Source organism: Salminus brasiliensis, chromosome 3, assembly GCF_030463535.1.
Source record: "Salminus brasiliensis chromosome 3, fSalBra1.hap2, whole genome shotgun sequence".
NCBI classification, from domain to species: Eukaryota; Metazoa; Chordata; class Actinopteri; order Characiformes; family Bryconidae; genus Salminus; species Salminus brasiliensis.
The window spans coordinates 31,339,023-31,366,926 of record NC_132880.1 but is presented as its reverse complement, the minus strand read 5'-3'; the positions used below and the strand labels follow the sequence as shown (position 1 = coordinate 31,366,926).

Sequence of the window (27,904 nt, the reverse complement as noted above, 5' to 3'; positions counted from 1 at the left end):
GTTTTTGGGACACGTAGCTGCTTTCTTAGAAAACCTAACCTATTGGTCGCTGGGATTAAAGTTATGGCTAGGTGTATGTTTGAGGAGAGGGGTGGGTGTTAAGGTTAAGACCAGGGTTGGGTTAGCTGGATCACAGCAGTGTTTACACTCTTTCACTCGGACACTCCACAGATGACCATGAAAAAAAGCCAGGCACACATACTATTAGTGCTCTGTATGCTGAATACAATGAAGGAGTAAGTGTGAATTGTACGTTAGGGTGCATAAAGGGTGTGTGTGTGTGTGTGTGTGTGTGAGTGTGTGTGAGGTTAACATATGCCACGGCTAAAGTGGAGCACAGATGCAGTTCCACACTCCCTCTGATACAGAAGCACATGAAAACCTCACAACGACAGGAATACACACTGTGCGTGTGTGTGTGTGTGTGTGTGTGTGTGTGTGCGAGTGTTTAAAATCCTGCGCATGCGCGGTAGCTCTCGGTATTCGCCATATTGGAGTCTCCGTACCCCAGGCTAGCGGTTTTAGCAGAGCTCAGGGCCGCTCGCAGGTCCTGTGGTTTTAGTCTGCTGTCGCCTTTTCGGGCTCTCCGTTATTTATCTGTTTATTTTACCGGACCGGTTGATGTGCGCGGTCGGCTGGCCGGTTGTGTCGGGTCGGTGTCGGGGCTGAGCGGCGGCTCGCCGGTGGATTCACTCTGTGGGGGTCGGTCGGGAGGGAAGGAGGAAGGTGAAGTTTGGATGGATCCGAGGGTCGCCTGGATTCAGCCGGAGCAGAAGGGACCTGCCAACGCGCTGTGGATGCATGTGTGGGAAACCTCTCAGGGAATCCGGCCCAGCTCCGGTAACCACCACCACCATCACCATCATCACCACCATCATCATCACCTTCATCACCACCACTACGGCCGCCTTCACGGCAAAAACGCAGCACCGGCCAGAGACGCGTGTAACGTGAACGCTATCGAGCCTTTGGCCCCCGCTGCTGCTCCTGCTCCTGCTCCTCCTCCTCCTCCTGCTGCTGTTTCCTCATCCAGCATCGGCCATCCCCATCAGCACCACCAGAGCAATGCGAACGGCGCCGCGGTTACAGGTATGGCGATATTATCGAACGATATTAGCAACGATATCCAGCCACTGACCAGGACCGGGGGAGATGGGGACAGCAAGGCTGCCTCAGCACCTCCTCCTTCTTCTGCACAAACTGGTATGGATAGCTCTTCATCCAGCTGCTCTACGATAAGGACTAACGGGGTGACCGCTGCCGGCCTCCTGAGTGGAAACATGAACCAGAACACTGGAGGCACCAGCTTCTTGCTTAACTTTCACGAGAGCGTGTTGAACAGTGTTAACGTCAACATAAACCAGCATCACCACTACCACCACCAACAACAACAACATCATCATCATCCTCCTCCTCCTCCTCTTCTTCCTCCTCATCCGCGGCATTCCCAGCAGGACCAGCGGCAGTATGCCACTGCCCAGCAGGACTGTGTCAAACGCCACCAGTTCCAACCCACGGGCCTCAGCAACCACCTCAACCATCACCCTGGGCGGAGGAAAAGTGACAACAAGGCGAGCACTTATGGCATAAACTACTTGCTCTCCAACTGGACTAATGGCAACCATGTGAACTCCGGCACGCCGTGGAAGACCAGGACGTACAGCCCAGGAGTCATTGGGTGAGTCTTGCTGTTCTTTACTGCGTTGGCCTTTTATAGCTGTGGAGACCTGGGATGTGCTGGGGTGTATCCGGTTCATATAAGGTACAGTTTGATACCATGATGGTGTCTCGATGTGATGCATACAACAAAAAAAAAATAAGCCTGAGAAGGTGTCTAATGTTTTCATTACAGATTTATTAGAGCGTTCAACATTATATGATATAAATGATCCAGTCTGATGCTCCACATACAAGCTGCAGGGATGCACAATGACGTTGGTATTATATCAGTATCGGCAGATATTTGGCTGATATTTTAAGATGTATGTACTAAACTCTAGAAGACGTGTAGGTTGTGCTGGACTCCAGGATTAAGGTACCCCTACAGAAGTAAGATACTTTATTTATTTATGTATTTATTTATTGCTCATCCAGTGAGTTTTAGTCCCAATTTCTACATTTTGTATCAGCATCAGCAGATCTGCACATAAAAATATCAGTATCCCACAAGCCCATTATTTCCATATCAGTACATTGATGCAGACCCCCCCTTTAAGGGTCCTTTTACAGATGGCCAACAGTTGGTATTAGAATGTGTTCCATAAACAATATAGCAAGATCATGTGTTTTTTTATATATATATATATATATATATATATATATATATATATATATATATATATATATATATATATATATCACAAATTAAAACATGTTTTCTCCCTTGGGTTAGACAGGGAGTTTCCACAACATTAGGATAAGAAAGATTAGTGTGTTGGTTGTGATCTGTTTAGTTGAACTATAAGGCCCCATTTCCAGGAACAGGTTAAACCTAGCCTTAGGCTATAAAAAAGGGCTTTCAGTGAGGAACAGCTGGCTGTCTTAATTCACTCCAGGCTGGATATCTCTCCTTTAGAAGTCAGAAAAATAATGTTCAGTGGGAATATTTGTTGTTGAAAATGCTGCAGACTGGAGTCCATTAAACAGGCTTAAGAACAGCTTTTATAAGCTTGTGTAATGTTGGTGTGTTTCATGGCACTGCACTGATGTGCTGTCACCAGTTTGGTATATGTGCTGATGAAGAAACGTGGAGCTGGTTGAAGATATCTTGCAGCTGGCAGTAGGATAAAGAGTTGAGCAGTTGAACTACATTTATTTTATATATATATATATATATATATATATATATATATATATATATATATATATATATATATATATATATATATATATATATATATAAAAACATGGTTCCTCAAAGGGTTCTATAAGCAATGCAAATACACACATATACAAATATGTCCTTGTGACAAACCTTTTACGTTAAGTGAAGACAAGGAGGGAAGAGTGTATTAAACATGCAGTTTTGCCGAATGTTTAATGACCAGAGTTAAATATTGGACAAGGATTGGTTCAGTAGTACTTTATTGAAAATCTGAGGTACTGAACACGCTCCTGATCATTTTCCATTTCTTGCCGACTGTGTAAAACTGACCTAAAGCTAACGTTTTGTTGGTCAGCTACTATGAAGGAGGTTGTATATTTGACACTTAATTAATTCGGACCCAGCTGGACTGTACAGGTGGCTGTTGGACATAGAAAAAAAACTGCCTCATGCTCTGTTAGGCTTGAACCAGTGGGTGGCAATAGCTCAGTAAATTAGGGTTCCCACCTGGCTGCACAATCGGGCGATATCCAGGGATTCTTGGGCCTGACTTAATTAAATGTAGGCCTCTGTTTGAAAGCGCTTACTACATTCTGCTCGGGTGCTGACTGTGCCCTAAGGTAGTAAGTAGCGTGCAGCATGAATGTGTCCAGTGTGCCAGATATACTTGGTTGATGTACTGCTTTGGGCAAATATTCCAGCATGCAGATAGGGTTATCTTCACAATGCAGTCAAATGCAAAAGTTTGGGCACCTCTTCGTCCTCATATCGGTATGTAAAAAGCTTTTCCTGCTGGCCTTGCTTACTTTGTCTGTTTAGTAAAGCTAGCACACTGCGTAGACTTTCTGGTTAAAATAGGAGCTTACTAAGGTTAGGCTCAGCATAAGCTTTTGGGTCATTCTCAGGAATGGGTGCCCTGTGTGGTGGTCATTCATCCTGTAAAACCATTCAGACTAGAGTTGGGCGATATGGGGAAAATAATTCTATCATGATATTTTTTATGATATTGATCGCAGTATTTTGACTTGTAGACAAAATGCACCAACAGCGTTAAAATAATAAAAAAAAGGCTATTCATATAGAAGTTAGATAACAGAATTTATCACGAAACGAAAACATATTGCCTCATTGCCCAGCTCTAATTTAGACCTGTGCCATTAAAAAAAAAAAAAAAACTTTATGGGGTTGAAGGTTTTATGCTAAAATGGCCAAATGCTTATCTCTGATAGCAAACACTGTTGTGTTTTGACATCCGATGTTTCTGTACTTGGCACTGTGCCACATATTTTGGTGTGGACATTTGTTAACTGAACTTTTTAATTAGGAACAGGGTTGAAATATTATGCTTGATGGGATTGACTTGAAAGTAAAAGTGTTTTAATTATATAAAGAGGGACAATCTCTTCAAACTGTGTCCTCAAAGAGACTTTGATGATGTCACTTCCTCCAAAATCTTAATTTGCGAAACGAGCAACAGTTAATAACGGTTAAAGTGCAGCATTTTACATTTTCTTTTTGTGTGTTTTTAATGGTCTAATCAAACGAGATGTCGATCAGTAGGGGCAGGTCTATAATGCGCAAGCTTTAATTAATTTTATATATTATTTATTTATTTTTCAGCTCATACCAGAAACATGTTAAGCTGTTACATAATGTAAGTCAATTACATTTGAGTCAGTGAGGGTTTTTTGATTTGTCCCCCAATTTGACAACATTAACCCTTTGTTTTAGAAAAATAAAGCCGCCTGAATTCTGTGAAATTGGAATTAAATATTCAATAAAACTAGCTCATATTTCATAGATTCGCTGTTCTTGCCTTTTTATATATATATATATATATATATATATATGAGAGAGAGAGAGAGAGAGAGATATAGTGGGCTTTAATGTGATTAGAATTTATACTATAAATTGCTGACTGTTGAAATGAGAATATTAACACATTGCGCATTATGACAAGCTACCGGCTGTTAAACCTGAGGGTGACATGATGACACATTTTCTCATCCATTACCTTGATCTCAAATCCAGAAGTTTCTGATTTTATATATATATATATATATATATATATATATATATATATATATATACATAGTATGATTGTTAAGAGTATGCCATCTCTATGTAAAAACAAAAATAAGGGAAAGTGAACATAATCAAGGTAAAATTTACCATACTAGTAAAATGATCCTGGACCAATTGCAGGAGCCCATTTATAGGATAATGTTTGAGTCAATTTCATCTCCCAGATTTCAAAGTAGGTTTGTGTGTGTGATTTGTCGACCCTTAGTGTAGACCTTTAAGGCATTCTTTCAAGGCACATCAAACATTTGTCCCAAATTTCCTTTGTTTGCTGTTTTCTAGGAACAGGACTGTTCCCTTCAGCACGACACGCAGAGCTGTTTTGGATCGAGGAAGCAGAACTTAACTTGATTTATTTAATAGTTCAACTTTAAATTAAAATGGCTCGAGTCTGAAACTGACAGCTACGGTTTGATCAGAAGTGAGATTGAATTATGAACTATTTCCCATTACATTATGGGCCCACTTTTTTCATACAAATTATATTAAATGCTGAAAATTGAAATCATTGAAACTTTAGACTTGGCACATTCATCATGATTAGAGGTCTAGGCACTGACACGAGAGGTGACGGTTCAGTCCTCTATCATTTGCCAGCTTTTTGAATTAGCTTTGCCAGGAGCACTTGAGGAAGGAGGGGTTTTGAAGATTGTACTGTCCATATCATTTTAATAAAGTCGGACCCTCTTACAAGTTGTAACACACAAGTGCACTGAGCTGTTAATGGTAATACATTTAAAAAAAAAAAAGTGTAACCAATGAATTAATGCAAAATAACTACAATTAAATATATTAAAATAAAAATTGCAAATAATGCAGATTTTTAAATGAAATAAAATGGTAATAGTTTAAAATTCTATTGGTCATGATATTAATATTACTAATGCTTATAAGAAATTTACCTTTTTAACCTTTTTTTTTATATAATTATCAGCATTTTAATTGCATATTAGTTTGTTCAAAAATGTCCAATTAAGTAAATTATCTTATAAATGTTTAAAAGGGAAGAGAAAATGATTACCTCTCTTATTTTATTATTTGAGGGGAAAATTGGCGATTCTTAATTCTCGGGTCTGTTTGCATGACCAGATGGTGGCTTTTAAAGGTGAACATTGGGTGATTTGAAGTAATGTATTCCTATTTGGGCAAGTTTTTATAAATTTTTCTCATTGGCTGTTTAAAAGGAGAATTTCATTTTTAAAATATCTGCATGATTCAGTCATTGAGAAGTAAACAGTTGTTAAAGATTGTTTCATGTGAAGAGAAACCTACTGATGTTGTCAGGATCCCAGTAGGGACCAGTTTTCTCCATAGCCCTGCATGCACTGCTTTGACATGACTGACTTGTTTTTTGATTTTGTTTTTGACAGTATATTCATAATTATTTTATGTAGTAAATGTAATGTATTCTGGTTCAGATCACCACCACTGTGATCTACTCCATGAAATTAGTCTAAAACTGAACATTTTATACACAAATATGGCGATATAGACTTAACCAAGGAGTTTAAAAGGCAGTGTGGAATGTGTACCCAAGAACCAGGTAACAGGGAATTGTGTTTTCACACTGAAATGCCTGGAGGGATGTCTCTCATCATTTCTTGCCAGATGACTGTAGCAACAGCAGCTGTCAGTCAAGGGCACTGTTTGAGCTTCATGTTCCACTGGGCGGTGCAGTACAGCTGGTTTTGGTTGGGGTGCCAGGCGTACCCTACCAGGACAGGTCACATACAACACTTTTGTCTGGTTTAACTAAATATATATTCCATTTCATTTCTCAACATTCCCTGTGCCTGATTCTGCAGTGAGGAATACCAACTAAATATATATTGTTTTGATTTGTTCTGCAGAGGACTAGTATTTTCAGTTGTTCTCTTATGTATATGTGTATATGCAAATAGCATGCGACTTACTTTGAGGCCAGAAAATGGCCAGATGCCAATATACATTCCTATTTTTGACACCTGCAAATGTTCCTTTTTGAAAGGGTTCCTAGAAATAGTTGAGCTCTGTTTTATTGGCTAATGAAATCAAATCAGATTTATTTGTATGGTGCTTTTTACAACTGTTATTGTCACAAAGCAGCTTTACAGTAGCAGTTATCAGTAAGCGGATAAGAGATCATCACCACATAAAAAGACATTAAAAACATAAGACCCCCCCAGTGAGCAAGCCAAAGGGGACCCTGGCAAGGAAAACCTCCCTCAGAGCTGGAGGAACCAAGGGGGACCCGTCCTCTTCTGGTCTGAACTATTTATAAATGGTTGATTTAAAAGTTACTGAACCATCAAGACTGTTCTACTGCTCAGGTGTGCAAAATAATCATAATATTAAAATCATAAGTACTGATGGTACGAGTGGTAAGAGTAATGATGGTTAATGGTAGTAATAATAATAATAATAATAATAATAATAGTGGCAGATAGTTAAGATTTATTGCTTATGTCAGCGCAGCAGTCACAGGAACCATGTAGCCGAGCACATGTACACGACTTCCTTAGTTTGGCTAGGCTGCATTCTTGGGTTCCCCATCTGATGTGTGGTTAGCTGTAGTCTGGGGCTCCGGTTTCTTGCTCGCTTTCCCAGCTTTAGCTTCTGGCTAGCCAAGTTTGACTTGCCCTTCCGCAGACACTGGCTAAGAAGTTGATCGCCCTGCATGAAGGCTCAGATAACCGAGAGCTAGCACGTCTCTTACTTTTCACACACAACCAGTTTGTGATGGTTCAGATGGTTCTAGATCCGGATTAGTACCCGTTCCTCACTGTACTGCGATGCCTGGTGGAAAAGCACCGTGAGGCTCTGATTCCGTGTCCAGTAGTTTCCTCTTAAGTCTTTGTAACAGTTCAACAAGAACCATCTGTCTTCTCGGGCCGTTTCGGCAGATGTGCACTGTCAAACATTTAAAGCCCCAGTGAAGGCCTGTGTAGGAAAGTGTTTGCTGATTTGTGTATTATGCCTTTCTTCTGTTTGCCGTTCTCCTTTTTTGTTCTTTGTTGCTGTGAACAGATTGTCTGCTGGACGGTGCTGTAGTTTGGGGCCATCTAGTTTACGGCCTTGATTAATAACTGCTTTCTTATAGCTCATTAGTGATGTGTGACTTGTTTGTATTGCACTTTTTCAAATTCTAATCAAGCCCTCTGTGGAGCTGTAATGTCAGTATGTTTGTGTGCTGGTTTCCAGATTGTCCTCAGTGTTGCTAATGGCACAGTCCTATCAGATAGGCGGCGTTCTCTGGGATTTATTGTTTATAATCCACAGACAACGCTCTTCCTGCAATAATCGGTCATGTGCACTGTATCAGTGTTTTTCATTAAGTTTTGTTTGCATACCTTGTTATGAAACCAAACATTTAAAGAACTAGTAAAAGCCAGTTTTACCATTAAACAGATCTTTCCTTGAACTTTTACATTAGCACCTTTTTTCCATGCAGTTTTCTTTTTTTTTTTGGTTCTGAAACCAAAAGTTGATTTCGAGCCGCTTGTATTCAGGCCATACACTGACGTATAGTAGCTTTTTACATACAGACGTGTACTTGAATGTGAAATTACTCATAAGCACTTTTCGTTCCTAAACTGGCATTTTTTCACTACTCTGAAATGTGCATTTTAAACACTGATTAAAAAGCTCTTGGTCGAGCTTAGCGAGAGATTATGCGTCCCTACTTGCACGTGTTTCTGCATTGTGGACTTTTTTTTTATTATATCAGATCTGCAGTTCCTCAACCAGTAAATGCTGCTCTTTCAAGCGTATTGTATCGTAATATATAAATATAAGCTATAATGATATCCACCACACACCATATCAGGCTTTATAGCTGTCTGTCGAGTATTTAAGTCAGAGTTGGTATTGGTATTGGTATCTGCAAACGCTTGAAAATCTGGTTTCAGTATCGGAAAGGAAAAAGGGGTATTGGGTTATCTCTAATCTGTACACGATATCACTTCCCGTGCTGAGCGATATCAGTAAATCCTGATACTGCTGTTAGTTTTTAGAGTTTTCTTGTGGACCTATTTGAAAGGTAATTAAAGTAGGTTTAACAGCATTCACTTTCGATCGTGTCACCCTCTGTGCAATCCACCCAGCTAGCAATCAGCTAGTCATGCAAACTTTACAGTGCAAAATGTTAATAATTGGTCGTCGTCGTTGGCTCCCTACCTAGCAAGCAAGCTGAGTAAAATAGTGAAGCTGTATCGGCGATCCCGGAGGTTTTTAAATAATAAGCAATTAAATAGATTTAAAAATGAGTTTGAAAGGGGAAATGCAATGGGTTGCAATGATTCAACAGCAAAACTTGCCCAGAATTCAATTAAATTTTATTTCTATAACTCTTTTGCAACAAATGTTGTCACAAAGCAGCTGTACAGAGATCCTGGTCTTTTGAGCAAGCTAGTGGCAACAGTGGCAAGGCAAACTCCCTCTGGTCTAGAGGAAGAAACCTTGAGTGGAACCAAGACTCAAAAGGGGAACCCATCCTCCTCAGGTCGACACAGGATCATAATAAAAAATCAAAACAGGAATAAAGACAAAAATAAAACAAGGCTGACTTGAAATGGTAAAAAAAAGGTAAATGTGGCATCAAGCCATACAAGATGAAAATGTGAGTGAGAATGATAGTCATGCAGTGAGGTGAGGATGAATCAGTGCGAGGTCCCAGAGCAGGACAGTGGGCAGGAGGGTATTAGAGAGCCAGGTCAGGTGGAACCAGGATGGAACGGTGTGTGTTTGCTCGATCCCTCACCCTGTGAGGACTCCTATAATCTATGAACTATGTTTGGCTAATAAATAAATAAAATGACCCTTGAGATGGCGTTGAGATTCCTTTGAAAGGAAAATGGAAAGACCAAGTGGATGAGTGATTGTAATGAAAAGGTAGTGTATCTAGTATAATGCCCATCAAACAGTGGTGTTCCTATTACTGTACTGTAGCTTTCTTTTATTGATTTTAATATGGTGTAATGTTTATTTAGGTTTAATATTGAAAGAAACCAGAACCAAACAGGCTATGCCACTTTAATAAAGATGTTCTTTTAACACAGAGTAGCAGCACTCAGGAAGAAGGAAGTCCATTAAAGCGGATGGGTCATGCTGATAAATAGCTTTGATTGGTTCTAAAAGGCTGGGAAACCAACGCATAACCAAAATCATGACCTTTTGCAGTGTTGATCTGAAGATATCGAGAGTCTCCCAGACTTCATCAGTGCTGTGTCAGCTAATTGAGGGAATGGCTAGGTCTTCCAGACAGACCTCCTGCTAAGGTAGTTTAGTGTTGAACTGTGGTAGAAATGTAAAAACGGGCTTAACTCTGTTGTTTTCCTGTCCCATTGTTGAAGGCTTCATGAGGAGATCATAGACTTCTACAATTTCATGTCCCCTCGGCCTGAAGAGGCCACCATGAGGCAAGAGGTGGTTGACCGAATAGAGTCTGTCATCAAGGAGCAGTGGCCAAGTGCTGACGTAAGTGAATGGACCATTTTTGTATACAAGCACGCTCGCTATGGACCTACACAGAGCGAGTTATTTAGGGCCAGATGGGCAGGCTCGTGCGTCACAGATGTTAAAGTTGCAGAGACTGAGAGTTCTAATGATGACTAAAGAGCTTGTTAATTGATATGAGTGAGGTAATGAAATGTTTGGATCTGTCAGAGCTTGCCGTAAAGCAAAATCCGTGATTAACCAGCTCGCCTTTCAGTGGAAGTCAATGTAAAAAAATTAATAAATAATTTGAAAAACAGTGGTCAGATTCACAGCAAAAAGAATGAACAGCAGAAGTGGTGTTTTTTCCATATAATTGTTTCTTTCTAACGGACCCTAAATTGCAACATCTCAGTCCTAAATGACCAGAATTTCTTTCTATTTTTACATCTCTCTCTGATTTTCTCTCTTCCAGGTTCAGATATTTGGCAGCTTTAGCACTGGACTCTACCTCCCCACCAGGTGAGTAGGCGAGTAATAACTTTAATGGTTCTCCCAAATAGCCTGAGGAGATTTAGAAGCTTGTAAAGAAAGATTTAAAATCTCAAGTACATTTTATAGTCCGTAATATTGCTCTTTTACCCTTTGGCCCACCAATGTATCTGTGATTAATAGGCTACACTGGCTTAACAAATTCATGGCCATGGATGTTCATGAGTTCTGGACATCATGAGAAATTTGCAGAGACAGTGTTTTCATTATTAATTCATTTGTTAATTTATTTAATTGAGTTCTCATAATGCATCTCCAGAGTCCAACTGCCATCTGCTTATGTCCTCTGGCGTAAGCTTTATTGATTGTGGTTTTCATTTGTGTAATTGGGACCTTTTTATATTTTGTGGCTTCTGTACTGCCTATATTGCTACAGGCAGCTAGATGGGTATAACGCTGTATGGAATGATTGTGCCCTATCCAAAACTTTAAGGGATTAGATAAGGAGTTGTATATGAGGTGAGATGGTGATCATCCAACATTCTGATCTCACATCTGCTCTTGTCACCGAATGCTATCAGATACTCACAGCAGTGCTCCTAAAAATCTAGTGAAAAGCCTTCCCTGGACAGTAGAGACAGTTACTCTAAGAAACCTTGTTTCAGAAGACACAAGCAATGAGAAGGTGTCCCAATACTGTTTGTGCATGTAGTGTATTTCTGAAAGACTTAATCAGGATTTGTGGTGTTGTATTTTCTTTTGAAGTGACATCGACTTGGTGGTGTTTGGGAAGTGGGAGAGACCCCCTCTACAGCAGTTGGAGCAGGCCCTCCGAAAAAACAATGTGGCTGAGCCGTACTCCATCAAAGTACTCGACAAAGCTACGGTGAGAGATCAATGATGTTTCCAAGGCAGCACACCTGCATTCAACCTGTATGATCGTCAGTTAGTTGGGATATTAAGGTGCATGGATACCGTTGGAAGATGATTTCTTAAGGAAAGAGATTGCACTGATTAGGCTAATCATTTAAAATTACATTGATCCATTTATTGGCTTCTAGAGGCAGGACATTTACGCAATTCTGGGCTACTAGGCTAAAATATCTGCTTTGTCCATTTTACATTATTGGTATAAGCATTATTAGAAGTTACAGGTAAATGTTACATTGGTCCATAGTCCTAATCCAGGTGGAGTTTGTTCCATTGACGCACACACATGCATGAAAGATCTCAGATATCAGCATTGGTTAAGAATTTGCAGAGTGTTGGTGCGATCCTTGTGAAATACATGCATGTTGTGATGTTAGTTAGTTAGTTAGAGATGCAAGCTAATATGCTCATGTTAGAAAATTGGGGGCTTACCGATGTTTAGTTGATGTGTTTATTTAAACATCAGAAGTGCAGAATGTTTAGGTGATGCTGGACTGCTGCATTAAAATGTCTGCATTTCATTATAGCTGTGCATTGCAGAGCATACGCATACGAGCATACAAGAATTTCCCCACTGTGGGACTAATAAAGGATTATCTTATCTCTTATCTTAGCTTGCATATAGCTTTTTTGATTAGATGTATGGTTTCTGCATGGCAACACAGGCTAATTAAACGTTCCACATTGTTGCAAAGGTTTGATCTAACAACACCATTGCAGCCACCTCGCTGCAATATAGCGACCACCCTGCACCACTATAGCAACCACCTGGTATACTGTAGCAACTAGGTAGCACCTAGCTAAAGTGAACAAAAGTCACCATGTAGCAACAGCCTAGCTACTACCTGGAAGATGGAAAGCTCTGCTATGTTTCCGTCAGGAAGCACAATTTTCTACAGATTCAAACCCTTCAGAAATAAATATTCTATTTCCCTGTATTGCGGATCCAATTTCTATATTTTTATTAACGTTACTCATGCCTTTGGGTGACGTACATAAAATCTCGGATAGACGTGCCGACCCACCGTTCCAGTATTTCTATTATTTATTTATATTTTTTATAGTATGTAAAAAATATATATATATTTAATATATATTTTTACTATATATATATATATATATATATATATATATATATATATATATATATATATATATATATATATATATATATAATTTATTTATTTTTTGATTATATTTTATTAACCAACACTTTATTTGATTTGAGAAGTTCATTTTTTTGCAGGCTTTATGGGCTGCTGTTTGCTTTATGTTTACGCTATTTATGGCTTAATCATAAATTCTTTTCACTGACAAAAATATTATATATAATATATTTTCCCAAGGTACCAATTATCAAACTGACAGACCAGGAAACGGAGGTCAAAGTGGACATCAGCTTCAATGTGGAAACTGGCGTCAAAGCTGCCCGCTTCATCAAAGATTACGTGAAGGTAACACCTGTTTAAATTGGCAGTTTGTTGGCCGCCCTTCTTACTGGCGTAGTTTTTTTTTCATCATAGGACTCTGTGACAGATTTGTTATGAATGAAGGCTTCCTAATGGGAATAACTATTAATGGAATGCTGTATTGGGAACTATTGTAATCATGATAATGGTAAGCAGGATTGCATAGTAGGCTGTTTGTAGTATGTGACCTAGTTTTGTCAGGTGCTTAACAGACTAGTGTTTGGCATGTAGCATCCTGGTTTGTTTGATTAAGGGCAGAAGAAGCTAGCCTGAACATCTGAATGATGGGAGGATAGTGAAGTCATATTCCAGACCCTTTTTTCCCTTTGCATTCCTGCTGTTGCATCGTGCCATCACGTTTGACAGTTAGTCAACTTCAGAGACTGTAACGTGCTCCTGAAGAAGTGTCAGCAGTGAAGGATTTATTCGGGGCACGTGATGTTCTCAGTGGAGCGGTCTGTTTTTGAGGGATTCAGCGGAATGACTGATGACTAACAAACTTCAAATGTGTGGGTAGAAATGTGAATATGATTTCTGAAGTTATTACAGAATTGGGTAAATGCAGTAGGAGAGAATTCTTTTTAGAATTTTTAATAGGATGGAATTGAGGATGGAGAGCGTGACGGAGATAATGCAATACATTGTAAACTGTAGCTGTAGTCGGAGTTGATTGTCAAATTTTTAAGAAGTATGTCAATTCTGAACGTAAGATCAAAAAGAATATTTTAGAGACAGTTAAGTAATATTTGAAATAATGCTCAGATGCAATATTACAAGCCTGTTTACAACCCTTATATTTTAAGAATTAAACTGATTTTCCATTTACAGAGGGTAAAAAAACAATATTGCCTGATATAGGACAATATGCCAGGTTCACAGAAGCTGCATATTAAACATGTTTTATTTATAAATAAATAAGGTGAAGAAATTTTAGCTTGTTAGCTTTTATCCTTGCCCCCACTATATCACCCTGGTTTGTCTCTGATGTCTGTAGCAGTATTTTGGTAGTCAGCTAAGGTAGTCCAGTTTGAGACCACCAGCCCTTCTTGACCGCCTGGGCTCCACCTGGGACACTGTAGCATTGTGGGCTCTGCACCAATTTTCTAAATCTGGGATATATGAAGAGTAGAACTGTGTTGTACTGTACAAGCATAAAGACATGAGGCCCCGGGTTCAATCCCCGGCATCTCCAGCTGCTCTTACGTTGTTTCGTTTCACTGTGTACTCTGTATGTAGTTGAAATGACAATAAACCCACTTGACAATAAAGTTACTTATACTGAAAATACGTTAATGTATCTTTATGCTTTGGTCTGGACCAAGGAAAGTATAAAGGCATCCTAAATCTGTCTTTATAATGCATGCAGTTGTCCGGTGAGGAATTTGCAAGAAGAGGCAGAACACTGTGTCTTATCACTTTTCACTGAGATAGTTTTCAGCTTTACTGCACTTTCATTCTGGAATCCGAGCCAGAATGTAGCTGCTGCTCTGCGACTGAACAGATGGAGCTGTCCCATGTGAAATTAGGCCTTCTTTACCTCTGCTTTCAGATCTCCGTCCTGTGTGTTTGTTTCTCCTGCAGCTGACCTGTCCCTTCTGCTGCTGGAGTGGGTTGTTTAAAGCCTTTCCATATTTTTTTCTTCTCTCTCTCTCTCCTCTTGTAGAAGTATACCGTGCTGCCTTACTTGATCTTCGTTCTGAAGCAGTTCCTCCTGCAGAGAGACCTGAATGAAGTCTTTACTGGAGGCATCAGCTCCTACAGCCTCATCCTGATGGTCATTAGCTTTTTGCAGGTGAGGCTCTGCAATTTATGCTATAATGGCATATGTTTCCTCCTAACCTTGTAAAGATAAAAATGCACAAGGGTCGATCTGTGTTTAGTACACATTATATGAAGGCTGCAATGGTAGGCTTTATACTCCTCTAGTCCACGTCTGGCATTGGGCATGGTGCCAATATGTTCATGTTTATCTGCTCCAGGGAGTCCTATTTCATTAGCAGTACGTCTCTACAGGGACTAGACGAGCTGTGTGTGTGCATTTACACATCTGTGTCAGCAGTGGCTGCTTAGCTGAGTAAGTTGAATGCATTCAGCAGAAGAGGTGTCCACAAACTTTCAGTCAAATTATCATTATTATTATTATTTTTTATTCTTTTTAAATGTTTGTTCATGTGTAAACTATCTAGGCTGTTTACCCCTTGCATAAATGTGTTTTTCTGTAATCAGATCACATTCAGATTTTGCTTGACCATGTGAAAAGCCAGGCGTAAACATGCCCTGGTTATGATCGGATCACACAAACCATAATCAGGGGGTTGAGGTGGTTGGAGATGCACCTCAATCATATTTAACACAAGTGTAAACAGAATGCGTTTTCCATGCCCAGATACAAATAGACAAGCAGAAATGCATTTTAACAGAAAACAAAACGACAAGCATTGTGAAACCAGACACAGATCTTTCCCACGGGTCTTCTCTTTTGTGCCTAAAACGTCATCTGGACAGTAGAGTTGTCGGCCACTGCAGAAATCACAGCAGCTGCATGACAAAGAGAGGTTTAATAGCATATAATTCGCTGGTTATAGCCGATGACAAACCATGTTTACAGTTGTTTACAGGAAGTAAAATGGAAATTATGGACGTGTTGATGTGCTTTTTATGTGGTAAAGTGAAATTGCGCCTCTTCTGGTCACACTGGAGGTGCATTTTAGTGGAAAGTAAGACAGAATCTGGCGAAAGGATGTCAAGATACTATCTGTATATGAAATGCATGTTCATTTTAGGTGTAACCAGCCTCTGTATGGCTTGAAGCAAGGGTGCACATTGATGATTGGTGAACAAATATACTTCCTAGCTCCATTAGCCTTGTAGCTCCAGTTCAGAACTTAAGGAGAAACCTATAGACAGCAAACATGTGACTGGTGGACATATATATTCAAGACCAAAAAGCTACATTAAAGTCAAATTAAATATATATATGTGTGTGTGTGTGTGTGTGTGTGTGTGTGTGTGTGTGTGTGTGTGTGTGTGTGTGTGTGTTAGTTAATGAGTAGCTCTATGTTCTTTACACTAACTCTCGTTGTTGTTGTTTTTTGTTTGTGTTTTTTTTTGTCTTGTTTCATAGCTACACCCACGATTTGATGCCCGCACTCCAAACACGAACCTGGGCGTTCTGCTCATCGAGTTCTTCGAGTTGTATGGCAGACATTTTAACTACCTGAAAACAGGCATCAGGATAAAGAACGGCGGTGCGTACATGCCTAAAGAAGACATCATGAAAGCCATGAGCAACGGCTACAGGCCCTCAATGCTCTGCATAGAAGACCCTCTGCTTCAAGGTGTGTATGTGCCTCTTCAACCTACTGCTAGTTTTCTATGTAGTGTGGCTAATAAGAAATACTCATATTTGACCAATTGTTTGCACTGATATTGCACACCCTTCTTCCTTTTACCCCTATTTGGTCATGCAGTGAAAACCAAAAGTTTTGGTGTTTTGAAAATTCTTTAGTTTTGCTTTGAAACAACAAGGCTGTAGCTAACAAGCAATGGAGGCCTATAACCACTAATTAGCATCATGCAAACCAAACCGCATGGCTAAATCATCATCACACACTTGTCTCAAACTATAGTAACAGAGTTTTCTAAATATGGGGATAATTTTTACATTGGGAGTGAACTGGTTTGTGGTTGAGAACTTTCTTCATGGTGGTGGTGGTGGTGATGAGAACCACTGCAATGTAAATATAGCAATTATAGTTACCATCCAATATCCACCGATGGACCAATGAGTCTATAAACAGTGTTCACGAGTTTAGACACCCCAGTAGATTTGTGCTCTCAGATAGCTTTTACCAAGGCCTCCGACCTTAATTGGCTTGTTAGGGCTATTGCTTATTCACAATAATTGATTTTTTTTTAAATGTTTTATTAGCTTTAGCTCCTCAAAACTTGGTACGTTTTTGTAGAGCTGAGCATTTTACACCAAACCACTATGAATGGCTTTATTTACATGTTAACAATTGAACTCTTTAAGGGCACCATTATTCTTAATGCATGCAAGTGTATGTGCTGTGTGGAAGAATGTAATTAATAAATGTATTCTTTGGTATGAACACTACCATGTTTTCGGTTTGGTGTGTCAGGTAACGACGTGGGCAGGAGCTCGTATGGAGCCATGCAGGTGAAGCAGGTTTTTGACTATGCCTACATCGTCCTCAGCCATGCAGTGTCTCCTCTGGCCAACTCCTATCCTAACAAAGACAGTGACAGGTGGGACATCACACATGTGTATGATTGAGTGAAGCAGTCACAATTTGCTCTAGTGTTTGTTTTTTTTTTATTCTGTAACCCAATTCAAGCACTGCTAGCCTCGGTGACAGGGTTTACCTTCTTCCTTATTTTAATAACTGGCACATGATCTGTCCAAAAGTTGCCACACTCTTAATAATCAGTGAGTTCAGCTACTTTAGGATGAATCTGTTACAGACACAGGTATTCAGTAGAATGGCATGCTCTGGGAAAGCCATACATGACCTCACTAATGCTCTCGTGGCTGAATAGAACCAAATCTATAAGCCAATTTTCCAGCAGCTAGTATACAGCCTTTCCAGAAGAGCAGAGGCTATTACTCCAACAAACTGGGACAAACTCACTTGATTTCAGAGGACATGTTGAATAAGCAGGGGTCTACAAACCTGGGAACAAACACTGGAATGCAAAGGTTTGGGCATCTCTGGTAAAAGATGTAAAAGATGACCTGATAAATTCCACATTTCAAACTTTTTTTAATGGTTATTTGATCCTTTGATCCTTTTTTTGTTTGCTTTTTTTATCATTTTATTATTACAAAAAAGGGCCTGAAGTGAAAGTTTGTTTTTTCTATTTATATTTGGTGGTTTTCTCCCATTCCTCCTGACAAAAGGCTTCTACTTCTTTGAGTTTTTAGATGTCTTGCATGCACAGCTCTTTTAAGGCCTAGCTACAGATTTTCAATGATGTTTAGGTCGGAGGACTGTGTACGGCCCATGGCCGCTTGAGCCTCTCGAGGTAGTTTACTGTGGGTTCTGAGATACTGAAATGTATTTTGAATGATCTATCCCCCTGTAGACGTTTTTTTTAACGGACATGTCTGCTTTGCTTCCAGAATTAGCAGATTATATAATTGAAGAGTAGAGAAAATATTCTTTGCTGTACCAGTCGAATGTTCAGTGTGCCACTGGCTGCATCACAAACCCAAAGCATGATCTACCCAAACGTCATTTAAAAGTTGAAGGTGTGTTCTTGTGCTGCTCTTGTGCAGGTGTTGCTGCACAGTAGAACAGTATACAGTCACTCCCAAATTCTGCTAAATCTCTCTTAAGTCTTTTGCAGCCAGGTGGGGGCAATTATATCAATCCTTTGAGCAGTTCACTCTGAAAGTGTTCATGATCTTTCCTGCTAATTGTCACATCTTGATTACATTATAAACTAAGAAAATGGGCCATCTGAAAATGCTTTGCTACCCTCGTATAGCTGCCTCCTGCTTTGTGGGTATCAGCAACTTAAATAGCTAAGCAGCTATTTAGAAGAGCATATGACTGCTGATTGTTGGGACAAGGTTTGGGGAGTCTTTATTCATTTGCATCACCTGGCTTAGTTAGGGTCTGAGACTTTGGTAAAACTTCTTGAAAAGCTCAATTCTTCTCAGGTGCTCAAACATTTGTATGGTGCTCCCTTTTTATTATTTTTTTGTTTTCTTCAAATACAAATACACTAATCTTGTTTGAAAAGAATCTTTCATCTTTAACTTTTGCCTTTTGGAGAGGAGTTGATCTTTTAGACCCCGTTTACACCAGGTCACTTCATGTGACTAGTATCTGCGTTGTATCCTAAATAGATTTCAGCCAAATGCATTTATACTCAGTAGTCAGATGCGTCTATTTGTTTGGGCTGGAATTCGTTTGCTGTGTGGGACAGAATAGGCAAATTCGCTTGATGTGTGGAAATTATTACTGCTGTTTCGGTTGTACGCGGACGAGACGTAAGTGAGCAGAAGGTCCTAGTCAGTTCATTATTAACAGAAACACATTTTTTACCAGGGTGTCTAAACCTTTGCATGCCACTATAGTCTTATTACTAATTCATAAAAAGTACCTTCATTATGTTCATTTGAAAATCCCCCTCCTTCTTGAACTACTACCAGATGTGTACACACTGGACAGTGTAATGTGTAAAGTGTAATTTAACATTAATTTTAATTTTGTCAGTGTGGTTGTGTCAAGTGGTGAATAGTGCTGAATAATGTAATTCTGTAATGCAGCTTGCTTCCATGTGCATGTAACAATGAAGAACTTGAGATTTACTTTGGTCTTTTGCTTGCTCTGTTGCAGCACTTTGGGACGCATCATTAAGGTCACTCAGGAGGTGATCAACTACAGGGAGTGGATCGTTCAGAAGTGGGGCAGCAAGCACGTTTCCCGTCCTGAGAGGAATGGTGGTAAGCTGCCTGCATAAGAGCTAAAAACCATGGCACAGGTTTGATAGGTTGAGGATTTTTCAGCCTTGCTGGCCTACATATTATACATACAAAGCCAGCTATCTTGATTCATTTACACACACATACACAGTCTGATGCTGAATATCATTGGATCTAAGCTAAAGGTAAGATCACTGTACATCATTAAAAGTAAAGTTCAGCTAAGACAGGGTTATACTACTGTGAAACCCATCAGCATAGATCAAATCTACATCACAGTTATCTATAGGGTACCCAAACGCCATTCTGTATATACTCTGACCCAGTAAAACCCTTGTCTGTCTACCACAGAGACTTGTGAAGAAGGAGTGTCCAGCAGTTTCTTTCAGAAATTAGGATCCTAGCAGTTAAACTGCTGACCAGAGCTGGAAGTCTAATTTGAACTCTGCAGAATGTCACTTGTCTGTGATGGGGGGGTGGGGGATGTCGGTCACTCAGTCAGCAGCCTGTCCACCATCCACTCCCTTTACTCCTCATTAATGAGATTACATATGATTGATGGCTTTTATTAGGTTGCGACAGTAGTTCTGCCTTGGCATCCATAAACTTTTGAACAATCGCCATGAAAAGTAGTCACCTTAGAGCAACCCTACAGCTCTGTCCATCATTCTAGACACCCCTAAGGTTAAATCTACAACCCAATGGGTTTTCCCATTGATAATTCTATAGAATTGATAATGTATGTGATGCTGCAGCTATACATTTCCCCAAAATTACATCTGACTTGATTTGTAACATCTGTTCCTGTTTTTACAGTTTCTAGGTGTTAGATAGTGTAATGGAGTCAAAACTGGGATGCATGAATTGCAAATAATCAATAATATGGTAATATTAACATGGTAGGTGTCCTTTCACACCTACCTACCGGACCTTTGGACTTTTTAGTTTGGTCCGAACCATTATGGCCCACTATATGGACAAAAGTATTAGGAATTAATGAGTGTAACTGCTTATCCTACTTTTTTTAAAAGTACCTGTCTGTACTATCCAGGGAAGACTTTCTATTAGATTGTGGAACATTGCTGTGAGCATTTGATTGCATTCAGTGATACAAGAGCTTTTGTGAGATCGAGTTCTACTGTTATCGTTGTGAGATATTACTCATATATTCATATATAGATCACACAGTTCCACTGCTCCACAGCTCAATACTGGGGGGCTTTCTACCCATCTAGCCCACACCTGGCATTAAGCATGGTGGCAATAGGTGTATGTTTATCTGCTCCAGATAGTTCTATACTGTTGGCAGTACTTTTTCTTGGGTTTTGTATTGTTCAGACTTTCAGATCAATTACAGAAAGATGAGGCATGCTATTATACATACATTATTGGCATAACTTTGTGTGTATTGTGTATGTGTGTGCAGGTCCAGCTCATAAAGACTCTGTGGACCAGGCTGACCCCAGCGCTCTGCTGGGTGTAGGTGTAAGCATGGAAGAGCCTCCTCAGAGGGACTCTGTCTCTCCGAACAGCGCAGACTCTCCCATGTCTCTGTCCAGCCCCCAGCAGCAGTCCTCTGCCTCCTCACTGTCCGGCAGTGATATTGTAAGTCTTAACCTGTCCGTCTGAAGGAAGTTTCACAAGATTTTTCAGTTCTTCTTCAGAATACTTAGCCTAGTTTAGGGGAGATTGCTATTGGACAGTGCTCAATTTTGGGCTGAAGTGATTTAAAATCCTGGTTTTTGGTCTTCCCTCATTTAAGTCATAAATGCACTCTCACTCTATCTCCCGGCAGGACTCTGACTGCACACCCTGTGCGGCTCCAGCAGTGACAACCTATCCTCTGCAGACACTGGCCCTGGGCGCGCTGCCTACTGACCTGCAGATGGGCACGGTCAAAGCTAACCTTAGCATGCCATTCACAATGCCCCCTACCAACCAAGTGAGCACACAGTTTCTGCCTTTGATCAACAATCAATCAGACTTGTCATTTGTGTCTACTTAACAGGGGCTTAGTACGGTATGACCAGAAGATTGGCAACCTTTCTCTGACCTTCAAATGCATTCAGCTACTTTAAATTGCACCCATTACACACGCATTTTGTTTAGTTCGTGTTGAGAAGTATGGCCAATAGAATAGGACTTTTTGGAGCAGATGAACATGAACCTTTTGGCACCATTCCTAATGCCAGGAGAGGGCTGGAGAGGTATAAAGCCCCCCCACTGTTGTGTTGTGAAGCAGTGGAACTGTGTTCTCTGGAGTAATTGTGCTCCATCCAGTAGTTTTGGGATGAGGATGAGGGTGAGGTCGCGATCACCCAGCATCCTGACCTCACTTACACTCTTGTGGATGAATGCGATCAAATTCTCACAGCAGTGCTCCAACATCTAGTAGAAAGCCTTTCTTAAACACTAACCCAAACGTGCTCTTATTTATAGAAGAAATTGAGCAGGCGTTGCAATGCCTTTGTCCACATAGCGTACAAATAGGAGGGCAAATAATAGTTATGTTAAAATATCTAATAAATAATTCATAAAATGATGCCCTTCAGTAAGAGATTAGGGGTATAATAATACAAGCTCTTTGTTCTTGTTTAGCTGTGATCCGTCCTTTTGTAATTATTAATAACAGACCAAAAAACACAACAGGAAAAATCCTGTGATGAAAGATGAGCAGTATACAAAGGTCATCATCAACGGAGAACGATTCTTCTGCTCTTGTTTTTGTTTATTCTGTTGCTTGCTAGTCCTCAGTTCTTGGAGAGTAATGCTTTAATGTACATTTTCCAATCACTACAGAGTCCAATCACTACATCATCTCAAGCTATTGCTCACACATCATTACAGGATGGTTCTGTGTGCTTGAACATGTTAATTAGTTCAGTCATTGGTGCACAACTGCTCAGTTCAGTTCTGAAAGGGTTTAACTCTGATATTTTCTTTCCTAGGCAAGAGTGTCGATGCCTGGGAATCTTCCTATCCACGTTTTACCTGGCAGACAGGTATGTAAATGTGTGGCACTGAACTACTACTACTTTGTCTTATGCTGGAACAGCAACAACTGGTTGAGTTGCTTTTGTGTACAGACCCTTTCAGGCAGTATTTTAAAATTGGTCAGTATAGAGAATATTTTTATTTCTCTTGCATACTCATTATATATGCAGCAAGTCAAAAGTTTTAGAACACCCATGTTTTTTCCTAGTGTTTATTTACATTTTAGCAGCTGAAGTGTAGCGAATAACCTGAAATAGTCCAGTGTCCTCAAATGGTACAAATGTAAGCAGTAGACTGCCTGGACAGGAAAAAATAGCCAAATTGTTATTGTTATTAAAGGGGGGCAAGTTATTGGTTAACAATTCCAAGATATTTTGGGGGCAATAAAGGAGAATGTACACTACATGGAGAGACTCCAGCAAAAGCAGGTTAAGCTTCCTTTTTTTTTTTTTTTTTTTTTCGGTCTAACCTTTTAAAACTTGTGCAGTGGAATCACCAAACACTCTCTTTTTTTATAGGCAGGTCCCAAGTTCCCCCTGAAGGGCTTCCACAACCCTGCGGTGGTGCACAGCCCAGGCCTGGCCAGCCGCAGCCACATGCAGTACAACCGCAACCCGGCCCGCCGCAGGAAAAGGGATAGTTTACCGGCCAGCGTCAGCAGATAAACCACAGCGCCCCCTACCTCCAGCCCTGTCCCTCGCCTTCCCATCATCTCCCTCCTCCTGTTCTTCCCCCGTTCTTTATATGCGGTTAAAGATGATGCGAACTTGACACCCTCCCATCCCCCGTGCTGGTGGGGTTTGGACAGAGAGACCAGCGGTTCCTGCCCCAGCTCGCTCTGTGCAGTAGCTGTGGTCATGGTGGTGCTACTTTCACTTTACCACTTAATCCCTGCATGTTTCTTTCCTTTCTTTTTGTTAGTTTTTTTTCTACCTGGACGATGCCCCTGAGGATGCTTCCAAAACCGGACCTGTTCTGTCATTAACCCTGTGATGATATCGGTTCAAAGGAAAAACTGTTTGTTGTTTGTTTGTTTGTTTGTTTTTTGGTCATTATTGTTGTTGCATTTGTAAACATTTCATAAGCAGTTTATATTTTCTTTCTTTTTATTTTTGGTGGGGCGGGCTTAAGAGGACACATCTGCAGACAGGACATGCTAGGTCCAGTGGATTATGGTTGTAGTGTCATCAGGGGTTAGTTGTTCCATAGAGCTGAGGGAAAGGGATGTGTGTTTGTGTGGAGTGGGTGGCTCGAGTGGGTCATTTGTGCAATAACCTTTTAAGTTCTTAAGTACTCCCAAATCCCCACCCCCCACACCACTTTGGACGAGAAGCATATTTATTAGTATTTTTGTTTGTTTTGCTTTTATTTTATCAAGTGTTTGTTTGTTTGTTTGTTTGTTTGTTTTAAGCCTGTTATTGCATTTTCTGTTTACAAAGTATCAACACACTTTGCTTTATTTGCGTTATCTCAGAAGACTGAGCTACACTCGGATGATGAAGTGTGTGTGTGTGCATGGTTTTTGTGCATATGTTGATTTATTCATTCTGTGGAATGATCATCACTCTGCCTGCAGGTGGCGCCATTTCACCAAGATTGTCAATTCTTGGAGCCCTCCTCCAGCTGTTTTTCTTTCCTCTGAATACTTATTGTGTGTGTGTGTGTGTGTGTGTGTGTGTGTGTGTGTGTGTGTGTGTGTGTGTATTTTTTTGTGGTTGTGAGTGAGTGGGGATTTGTGTCGCATTGACCTCTTGACATATATCAGTCTTACCTACAGCTTGGCAGGACCTTCTTGGCTTAAGGGAGTGGTTTGGACAAAAAGTTCCACAGTTTTCCCACTTGCCCCACATGTAGCCAGGACATGCTTGTTGTCTAAATATTGCTTCCTTGGTGGCTGAAAGGCTAAGTAAGCAACAAGGCTAATGTAACTAACAAAAACAGGAAGTCAATGGTCACCCAAATCTTTTCCATGAATTCTCTCAGTCTGCCCAAACAGCATCAAGACCTTTCTTAAGATTCTGGTTTAGGTGACAGGATGACTTCTTGCGAACTGTAAGAATGAACAGAAATTCATAGCCCAAAGCTGACAAATTCTGACATAGAAACTTTGGCTTTCAGGCATTGATTTTCTCTTTGCTGTCGTCTGTAGTGTCTGTGTGCGGGATTCTGCCCCACAACCTACGTTGTGGTGAAGTTACAGAAAGCCATACTGCATCATATGCAGCCTTAAAGAAGACCCTGCTATGTTGTTGGAGAAGTTTTGGAGAAGGCTATTGGAATGTTTTCACAGAAACGTTTTAGGTGACTGTTGACTTCTAGTGCTTAGCTGTATTGGCTTTGTAGCTCCAAAACTAAACCAAGAAAGCCAGTTTTGGACAGCAAAGTGGTCATGGCTGATGGACTACATACTTTGTGGAACTTCGGGTGTTTCACCAAACCACTTCTTTAAATTGGTGCCATGCTGTGTGGCAGCCAGAGAAGCCTGTTGAAGTTTTGCAGCATTCGAGCCTCCATGGTAGACCCAGTCGTGGTGTGTGCGTGCATACATCTGTGTGCGATTCCCTTTTAGATTGCTGTAAGTAACGATGGAAGCAGGGAGCCTGAACATACAGCTAATGCTGAGTGGCCTCTTAGGCAGTGCAACTTTATGCAAAGTGTCCACCGCATAGGACCGGGTTTGTGGGCATGGATTAAGCCTGGTCTTGGACTAATAGTATTTCACCTTGACAGTCCAATTTAGTCTAAGCTTAAACTTAATCTGCTTCTAAAAACCTGACCCCTAGAGATGTGCATGGGCACCAAATCAAATGGAGGAGATGAGAAAGGGAAACTTACTATGATTGATTCCTATCTGGAATCTTCAATGTGCTTTTCCAGGTACTTACTGTATTGTATTGCCTTGCCATTTTATTTGTATTATATAAATATATCTATATATTTTTTATTTTTGTTTTATTCTTGTACTGTATTGTATGGGTTCTGTCTGTATATGGCACACTAAACTGTATTGCTGTTACTCGGAGCGTTACAGGCATACAGGTTATTGTTACTATGCAAAGTGGAGTTTCTCTTGAGCCTCTCTTCGTTCGTCTGTCGTGGCTGTGGTCGCTTGAAACCAGCGAGGTGAAAGAAGGGGAGCGAAAGCACTCGCAAACCTGCCGAAGCAGGACCACTCTATCTAATATAGCTGGCTGATCAAGGTACACGTGAACAGTTCCTGGTTGCAACTTCAGTCTGTTTTCAAAAAAAAGAGGAAAAAAATGTTAAACAAAAAAACAAAAAAAACAAAAAAAGGAAAAGAAAAATTATTTAAAAAATGTAATATCCAGCTACCACTGCTGCTCAGAACTGTTTACGCAGCAGTTTGATTGCTCTCTCTCACTCTCTCGCGCACTCTCGCTTTCTGTCTTTTTCTCACTTTTCTCCCACTTTTCTCTGCACACATGCTCTCACGCTATCCTCGTTTTCTTTATTTATTGTATTTCTCACTTTTTTTTTTTCTTTTAAATTTCTCACTTGCCTTTTTTTCTTTACTCTCGCACTTTCACTTTTTTCTTACTTTCATTTCTCTGTGCCGTTATCTGTCTCTATTTTGCTTGCTCTCACTTTCCCACTCTTCTTTCTTTTTTCCTTTTCTCATTGTCTAACTCTTGCGGAGCGCTCACTCTGCTGTCCTGTTCTTTCTCCATTCTTCTTCACTTCTCTCTTCTGTCTAGGTTCTTTTGCTTCCTTTTTTTTATTTTATTTATTTATTTTTTTTTGTTATTTTTCTCATGCTCTTTCACACTTTCTTTCACAATCTCTCTGTCTCTTGCTAAAACTGTTTGTGGCAACTGCCAAAAAAAAAGCAGACTCTGAATGCCTCTGTATGGAATGACTTTTGCCGTCACAAAAACTTTGTGTCTGTGAAGCGCTTTTACGAGGTCGTACCTGTCACAGACAGATGTGACGCCACACACCTGGTCTGAGCTGCAGGAGTGTCCTTTTAACCCTTGACTTTCCCCACCTATCAATGCAATATGGCAAATCTAAGCATAACTGCAGAATCTGCTTTTAGGTAGATGCAGCATCTTTGTGAGTGCTCAGACACCGAGCTGCTCTTAACTAAGCTTGTCCTATCTACCAGCTCTTTATCACAGACACACAGAGACTGGCTGGTGTGTGATGGTGTTTATTCATGGGTTTCACCTTGGCGGCCACGTACTGTTATCTCCGGTGTGACTCTCCCTGTTTAGATGTCGGTGGACGATTTTAAATGTACTTTTTTTTTTTTCTTTTTTGCTGACGTCTGTAATTTTGCAGTGGCCAAAAGCACCCCTGAACTTGTCAGTTGCGATACGGAAAGCCCTCAAAGCATCCAAGAGGTCATGTGGAAGATGATTTTTCTTTTTTTTCTTTTCTTTTTTTTTTCTCTCCCCTTTGTTTCTCTTCAATATTTTTTATGTACTTTCTTTTCTATTTTATTTTTTAAATAAAAGTCTCAAAACCATCCACATGTCTCACATTGCACTCATTACACATATACTAAGTGTTGTGGTTCTTCAGTTCTAGTCCTGTAGGGCCAGTGTCCAGCACAGGTTGGTATCTGGTAAATATATATATATATCTGGTATCTCGCAAAACCTGGCAATTAACAAAGCCGTGGAATCCGGTTTGTTTCAGCAGGAAAAACACCTGCTGTTATGGACCGTGGCCATGCAGGGGCAGAACTGAAGGAGCCTTCTGTCTTCAGGAAAATCTGTGAAGTCTGGCGTGTAAAACTGATCTGTTAGCGTTTGAAATTAGATCCGATTGAGTCTAGAATCAAGTCTAGAATTGAGTTTTATAGGACATTTTTGTGTTGGGGTGCTTCCTGTCCAGCACAGCTTGCAGAATTCCCTGCTCTAACAGACCTTCTAAACCTGGCAGTTAACAAGAGAGTTGAATTGGGTTGTTTGAGCAGGAAAAGCGCAAAACTGCATGGCACATAATTCTTTATTTTTCAACAGTGCAGCTGCTGTTAATGGTTGTTTGTCCACATTATTTTAACCTGTAATCAATGTGCATTTAATTTGATATAGTACAGTTCTATTTATGGATGTATCCATCACAAATTGACTGACTGCTCTGCTAGCGTAAAGCAAGTTATTAACATTAGCTACATTAGCTGATGTTGCATCTGCCATGTCGCTCTGGATATTGTTTTTAGATATAGATTAAATTATATGTATTATGTGAAAACTGTGTTACCTTGGCAAAGATCATCTA

The 27,904-nt window shown here is 40.2% G+C and overlaps 1 protein-coding gene across 1 annotated transcript; it reads left to right on the top strand.

Moving 5' to 3' along the window:
* The first annotated feature begins 505 nt into the window (after positions 1 to 505).
* tent4a (terminal nucleotidyltransferase 4A) lies at positions 506 to 27,138 on the top strand. Its single transcript, XM_072675888.1, has 13 exons — positions 506 to 1,678; positions 10,237 to 10,360; positions 10,794 to 10,840; positions 11,576 to 11,696; positions 13,087 to 13,194; positions 14,873 to 15,001; positions 16,334 to 16,547; positions 17,352 to 17,478; positions 19,578 to 19,684; positions 21,090 to 21,268; positions 21,459 to 21,605; positions 22,612 to 22,665; positions 23,176 to 27,138. The coding sequence occupies exons 1-13, from the start codon at positions 738 to 740 to the stop codon at positions 23,320 to 23,322; spliced, it is 2,445 nt and encodes an 814-aa protein (XP_072531989.1). The 5' UTR covers positions 506 to 737; the 3' UTR covers positions 23,323 to 27,138.
* Positions 27,139 to 27,904: the final 766 nt, after the last annotated feature.

What these genes read in the sequence shown, in the direction of transcription:
- tent4a (XM_072675888.1), top strand. Translation starts at nt 738, where the DNA reads ATGGATCCGAGGGTCGCCTGGATTCAGCCGGAGCAGAAGGGACCTGCC. An exon ending in CCTAACAAAGACAGTGACAG is followed by an intron (nt 17,479 to 19,577) that starts GTGGGACATCAC and finishes GCTCTGTTGCAG; the next exon opens with CACTTTGGGACGCATCATTA. An exon ending in CAATGCCCCCTACCAACCAA is followed by an intron (nt 21,606 to 22,611) that starts GTGAGCACACAG and finishes TTTCTTTCCTAG; the next exon opens with GCAAGAGTGTCGATGCCTGG.